Here is a 6,293-nt window from a genome sequence, read left to right as displayed (position 1 = left end):
CGTGGTGGCGGGCGCCTGTAGTTCCAGCTACTCGGGAGGCTGAGGCAGGAGAATGACTTGAACCCGGGAGGCGGAGCTTGCAGTGAGCCGAGATCGCGCCACTGCACTCCAACCTGGGCGACACAGCGAGACTCCATCTCAAAAAAAAAAAAAAAGCATGCACAGCCTAACGCTGGAGGTGCTGAGGCCAGGTAGGTCAACGGTAGACCCAGCCCCGACCCACAAGTTTCGCTCTCCAGACTGCGCAAGCGCAAAGGATACGTAAACGGCGCCGGCGTTCTAGGGGCGGGGACCGAGGAAGGCGCAGAGTGTCGCTCCTGCGCGTCCAGTCACAAATGACATCTCTTCTGTCCCCCGCCCTGTAGGCGGGAGCATCTAATCAACGTCGACAGCGTAGGCCCCACCTTTCGTGGGTCGAGTCGCTTGGCGGTCGTGGTTCCAGAGGTTCCTCGGGATGTCGGTGGCCTTCGTACCGGACTGGCTGAGGGGCAAGGCGGAAGTCAATCAAGAGACTATCCAGCGGGTGAGCATCCACGCGGGCGGGCGGGCGAAGAGAAGAAGTCGGGATCCCGAGTGGCTGCGGGGTGCGAGAAGCATCCTGTGGAGAGCGGCCTCCCAGCTGACTGTGAAGGGTGCTGAGCAGCCGGGGTGCGGGGTGAGATGGGCACGAAATCAGCACAGGCGCCGGGGCAGGATAGCCCGGCATGGGGTTCTGTCCCCCAACGTCCAAGACGTCACACTGCACTAACCCTTTCTCTTTTTTTTTTCTCCCCCCCGAGACGGAGTCTCGCTCTGTCGCCCAGGCTGAAGTGCAGTGGCGTCATCTCGGCTCACTGCAACCTCCGCCTCCTGGGTTCAAGCGATTCTCCTGCCTCAGCCTCCTGGGTAGCTGGGATTACAGGAGCGCGCCACGCCCGGCTAATTTTTGTATTTTTAGTATGGGGTCTCACCATGTTGGCCAGGCTAGTCTCGAACTCCTGACCTCGTGATCCGCCCAGCTCGGCCTCCCAAAGTGCTGGGATTACAGGCGTGAGCCACTGCGCCCGGCCTGCACTGATCCTTTCTTTCTCTGATCTTTCAGCTCCTTGAGGAGAATGACCAGCTGATCCGCTGTATTGTGGAGTATCAGAACAAGGGCCGGGGGAACGAGTGCGTCCAGTAAGTGCCCCCACCCCCGCGCCCCTCACCTGTGGGTAGAGGGGAAGCCTGTGTGATACTGTGCTTTCTCGAACTAAGAGTCTTGGATGATTGATCGCAATTAAGCCCCTCTTTGAACTGAGGAAAGAGAGCCCCAAAGAGTTTGCTAACCTGCCCAAGACCATACAACAAGTACACTGTGGAGCCTGGAGTCAGACGTGGCTCTTTCTTCAAAACGTGAATCATTCTCACTGTAAAACCTCCTTCACTCAAAGCTATGCCAGCTGATGACAACAGGGATGGGGTGGGAGCACACAGAAAACTAGGCTCAGGAGATTGGAGCCATGGCCCCTTTCTCATCTTGGATCCCTGCCTCATCCTTTCTCTGTTAAGTGAAGGGGTCAGGCCATTTGACTGCTAAGCTCCCTCTCATTTCTAACTTCCTGTCAGTCTGTTAGTGACACACACACAAAGACAAACAAAGGATTTCCGAGTTAAGTCAAAGGTGAATTCTGCATCATAGTTTAACGCACTCCATAAGCAGATACCAAAATGAGAGAAAATAGAATCTGAGTCTCTTTTCCGAATTTACTCCAGGTATTATGCCCATTGTTTTCTTTTCGTTAATTTTTTTTTTTTTTTTTTTTTTTTTTGAGACAGAGTCTTCCTCTGTTGCCCAGGCTGGAGTGCAGTGGTGCAATCTTGGCTCACTGCAACCTCCACCTCCAAGGTTCAAGCAATTCTCGTGCCTCAGCCTCCCGAGTAGCTGGGACTACAGGCGTGTGCCATCATGCCCTGCTAATTTTTGTATTTTTAGTAGAGACGGGTTTCACCATGTTGGCCAGGTTGGTCTCAAACTCCTGACCTCAGATGATCCGCCTGCCTCAACCTCCCAAAGTGTTGGAATTACAGGCATGAGCCACTGCTCCCGGCCTTATGCCCATTTCTTATAGAAAAATATATTATTTCATTGTTACTGAAGAAATATTTCACAATCCCTACCCCCTAGAAAAATTACCTACAGTCCCTCACTGAATACCTTAATAGAACAGTAGAGATACCAATTTTTGAGTAAATCTTTACATCTGACTCTAGCATTTGGTAATTTGATTTTTAAAAGTTTATAATAAATACCTTCTCCTTTTTCTATATAAAAAATGGTTGCAAAACCTTACATTTGGTACAGTAATTCGCAACCCAAGGGTAAGAAAGTTATCAAAATCTCCTAGTGGGATTTTTCAATTGCATAGGCCATGCTTTCTGACCCCTTGTCTGATTTATTTTTCTGGGTGAAGAACTCTACCCCCCTATAAACTTATATTGATCATGAAAATGTTTTGTCCCTTCTTGAAGTTGTTGAACAGATATTTTATAAGTACAGTTGGTCCTCTGTATCCATGGGTTCTGCATTGCATTTCAAAAATATTGGGGAACACAAAACAATAAAAAATAGCAACACAACAATAAAAAGCAATATAGTATAACAACTAGTTATATGGCATTTAAATTGTATTAGGTATTATAAGTAATCTAGAGAGTATTTAAAGTATGTAAGCCAGGTGTGGTGGCTCACACCTGTATTCCCAGCACTTTGGGAGACCAAGGCGGGCAGATCATCTGAGGTCAGGAGTTCAAGACCAGCCTGGCCAACATGGCAAAACCCCTTCTCTACTAAAAACTAAAAATACAAAAATTAGCCAGGCATGGTGGTATGTGCCTGTAATCCCAGCTGCCTGGGAGGCCAAGGCAGGAGAATTGCTTGAACTTGAACTCGGGAGTTGGAGGTTGCAGCAAGCCAAGATCACCCCACTGGACTCTAGCCTGGGCGACAGAGCAAGACTCCATCTCAATAAATAAATTAATTAATTGAAGTATATGATATGGGAGGATGTGTGTAGGTTATGTACAAATACTATGCCATTTTATATAAGGGACTTGAGCTTGAGCATCCTCGGATTTCGATATCTAAGGGGAGGAGGGAGGTGGCCTGGAACCAATCCCCTGTGGATACCAAGGGACAACTGTACTCCTGGTACCAGGTACAGTTTCAGACTCTGGGAAATCCGTAGTAAAACAGACACTAGCTCTGCACTCATGGATCTGACATTCTAGACTCTAGAATCTATAAGAAAATGTATAATTAGGCACATAATAATGAGTGCTTTGAATAAGAATAAAGCACAGTAAGTCGGGGGAGGAGTGCTATTTTATACATGGTATGTCTAATAAGGTGATATTTGAGTAGAGACCTGGGGTAAGGGAGCCAGCTATGCAGTAGTAAGGCATAGTGAGATAAGTAAGACAGAGAAAGCATCAGGTGGAAAAGCTCCCAAGTAGGAGTGTGCTGGATATCTTCAAGTCACAGGAAGGAGGCCACTGTGGCCAGCATTCAGTAAACAAAGGTATAGCCATAAGAGATGAGATCAGAGGGGTACTGGAGGCCCCAATCATGTAGGGCCTTATTAGGACACAAGAACAGCTCACCTTTACTCTGAATGAGATGGGAGCCTTTGGAAGGTTTTGAATAGACGTATAACAACATGTAACATGATCTTGATTTAAATTGTACAATGATCTCTCAGACTGTTGTGTGGAGAATAAAGTAGGGTACAAAGATAGATCTGGGAGACTAGGTGTCTACTGCAATAGTCCAAGCAAGAAATGATGGTAGCTATGAAAGTAATCAGTGAGAATGGGTGAGAATCTGACTGTATTTTCCTTAAATATGTTAAACAAGAAGGTTGATAACAGTGAATCATCCAGTTAGAGCCATTCCACTAGAGTGGGTAAATTATTTTCCAGTTTTTTGTTCATGGTCGGTAAAAACAAGCCTCTGATTTTTGCCTGGTTTTTTTTTTGCCCATAGGTACCAGCATGTGTTACATAGAAATCTCATTTATTTGGCTACCATTGCAGATGCCAGTCCAACCAGCACTTCAAAAGCAATGGAATAATCTTTCAAAAGCAATAGAATAATCTTCCATTTGGCTGTCATGAGGAGTAATTGAATGTAATCCATCTCTTACAAAATGGAGACAGGGTCTTTATCAACTCAACTGGTTAAAACATGAATGAAACCTCCGTGGCCCTTTCAAAAAATGTGAAAATGTGAAGAAAGCTCCTAACTTAACTGTATTCTCAATGTAAATATTTTTTAAATAATTAAGCAAATCCCTCAATAAGTTGAGCCCAGGTGTCCTCTTTCCTGAACTTGGAGCATGTTTGGAAAACAAAGACATCACTGGGATGTTCAAGTCTACTTTTTAGTTTCAACCTGAAGAAGAAACTGAGTAGGTGTTGGGCAGGAATTGGTGAGACTCCTGACTTGAGACCTTGCTAAATGGACATGTAACTGTATGCTCCTTCCTACCAGTTTGCAAATGTGGTCCCCCTGACTGCTGTTTTCAGATTGCTTTGAAATAAATCTTATTTTTCTATAAAATACTGATGTGGAGGTATAGACGTTTTCATGTAATAAGTATTCCATTTGGTTTTCAAGAATAACTTTGAGGACTTAACTGTAAGGTGTATAACAACAATGCTATTATCATTGCCAACAAAATGAATAGTGATTTCTAGTTATTGTCTAATATCATCGGATAATAGATGTTTAATTTTCTTCAGTTATCAGATAGTCTTTTTGTTGATTTATCTGAACCAGAATCCAAACAAGATTCACACATTGTATTTTGTTGATGTTCCTTTAAGTCACTTAAAGAATACTTAATAGTTCCTTTTTTTATTTATTTGTTGAAAGAACTAGGTGTTTACCCTAGAATTTTCTCATGTTCTACATACAGTTGTATCTCTGTAGTGTTGTTACATGTGTCACTATCATCTACTTTTCCTGTAAACTAGTAGATCTAGAGGCTCATGCAGACTCATGTTCTAATATTTTTAGCAGGAATATATTAGAAGGTGATAAGTACTTGCTTTTGCATCACATAAGGAGTGACCTGATTTATTTTCAAGTTCCCAACCAGCCTTTCACTTAAATTATGACCCACCCAGCTTTGATCTGGTAGTTAATTAGAGATTACATAATGAGGATTTTCTAATTTATCATTCTTTCTGACTTTATTAGCTGTATTCTATAAACAACTTTCACTCTTGGAGATTTATCTGAAAGATGAGGCAAAGAGATTCTTGTAAATATATCCAAAATTAGAAGTCCAGGTCCCTGCTCCATTTTTTTGGAGTCAAGGGTTGCAACCTAGGGCAACTGTAAAATACATGTAAATAGTGAAGAGATAACTCATTTTGAATGCCAGCTCTATCCCTTAACCTCTGAAAGCTCTGTTTCCTCACTACTAAAGTGAGGATAATGAAAATAGCATCTGCCTCCTGAGGTTGTGAGATTGAGATAATGTGGCTGAGAACTGGGCACATGTTAATCTATGTTAGCGCTGATGTGTTATCTGAGGGCTCTGGCTCTTTCTTTTTTGTGTTTCCTTTTTGGTTTTTGTTTTTTTTTTTAAACGGAATCTTGCTCTGTCGGAGTGCAGTGGCGCAGTTTCGGCTCACTGCAACCTCTACCTCTCGGGTTCAAGCAATTCTCCTGCCTCAGCCTCCCAAGTAGCTGGGATTACAGGCACGTGCCACCATGCCCAGCTAATTTTATGTTTTCAGTAGAGACAGGGTTTCACCATGTTAGCAGGGCTGGTCTGTAACTCCTTACCTCAGATGATCCACCTGCCTCAGCCTCCCAAAGTGCTGGGATTATAGGCATGAGCCACTGTGCCTGGCCAGCTCTGGCTCTTTGTAGGCCCTTTCAGATCTGAGAGGGAGCTTGTTTCTTTGCTCCTTCACCCAATCTGCTATCCTATGGTTTTAGCCCATTTGTAGTCTTCCTCCTCCACTATTCATGGGGTTGGTACCATATTCTATACCAGCTGGCACAAGTGGGCTGCTCGTGTGCCTGATCTGGTCAGCAGATGTGTTTGGGCTATGCAGTGTTTTAAATTTTGAGTTAGTTGATAACTAAAAATAAGAGGGGCCGGCATGATGGCTCATGCCTGTAATGCCAACACTTTGGGAAGCTGAGGTGGGAGGATCACTTGATCCCAGGAATTGAGACCAGCCTGGGCAACCCAGGGACACTCCATCTCTAGAAAAATAATAATTTTTTTTTAAAAAGAGGATTTCCCATTAAAGTC

The 6,293-nt window shown here is 44.2% G+C and overlaps 1 protein-coding gene across 1 annotated transcript; it reads left to right on the top strand.

Moving 5' to 3' along the window:
• The first annotated feature begins 265 nt into the window (after positions 1-265).
• On the top strand, positions 266-4,579 carry SS18L2 (SS18 like 2). The gene is made up of 3 exons (XM_007983797.3): positions 266-523; positions 1,082-1,158; positions 4,004-4,579. Exons 1-3 carry the CDS (start codon positions 455-457, stop codon positions 4,089-4,091), a joined length of 234 nt encoding a protein of 77 aa, XP_007981988.1. The 5' UTR covers positions 266-454; the 3' UTR covers positions 4,092-4,579.
• Positions 4,580-6,293: the final 1,714 nt, after the last annotated feature.

Source organism: Chlorocebus sabaeus, chromosome 22 (assembly GCF_047675955.1).
Source record: "Chlorocebus sabaeus isolate Y175 chromosome 22, mChlSab1.0.hap1, whole genome shotgun sequence".
Lineage (NCBI taxonomy): Eukaryota > Metazoa > Chordata > Mammalia > Primates > Cercopithecidae > Chlorocebus > Chlorocebus sabaeus.
The sequence above is the reverse complement of the archived record's forward strand: the minus strand, read 5'-3'. Positions and strand labels throughout refer to the sequence as shown.

Excerpts from the sequence above, each read along its gene's own strand:
- SS18L2 (XM_007983797.3), top strand. The coding sequence starts at position 455 with ATGTCGGTGGCCTTCGTACCGGACTGGCTGAGGGGCAAGGCGGAAGTC. Across the intron at positions 524-1,081 it reads ATCAAGAGACTATCCAGCGG|CTCCTTGAGGAGAATGACCA; the intron begins GTGAGCATCCAC and ends CTGATCTTTCAG. Across the intron at positions 1,159-4,003 it reads CGGGGGAACGAGTGCGTCCA|GTACCAGCATGTGTTACATA; the intron begins GTAAGTGCCCCC and ends TTTTGCCCATAG.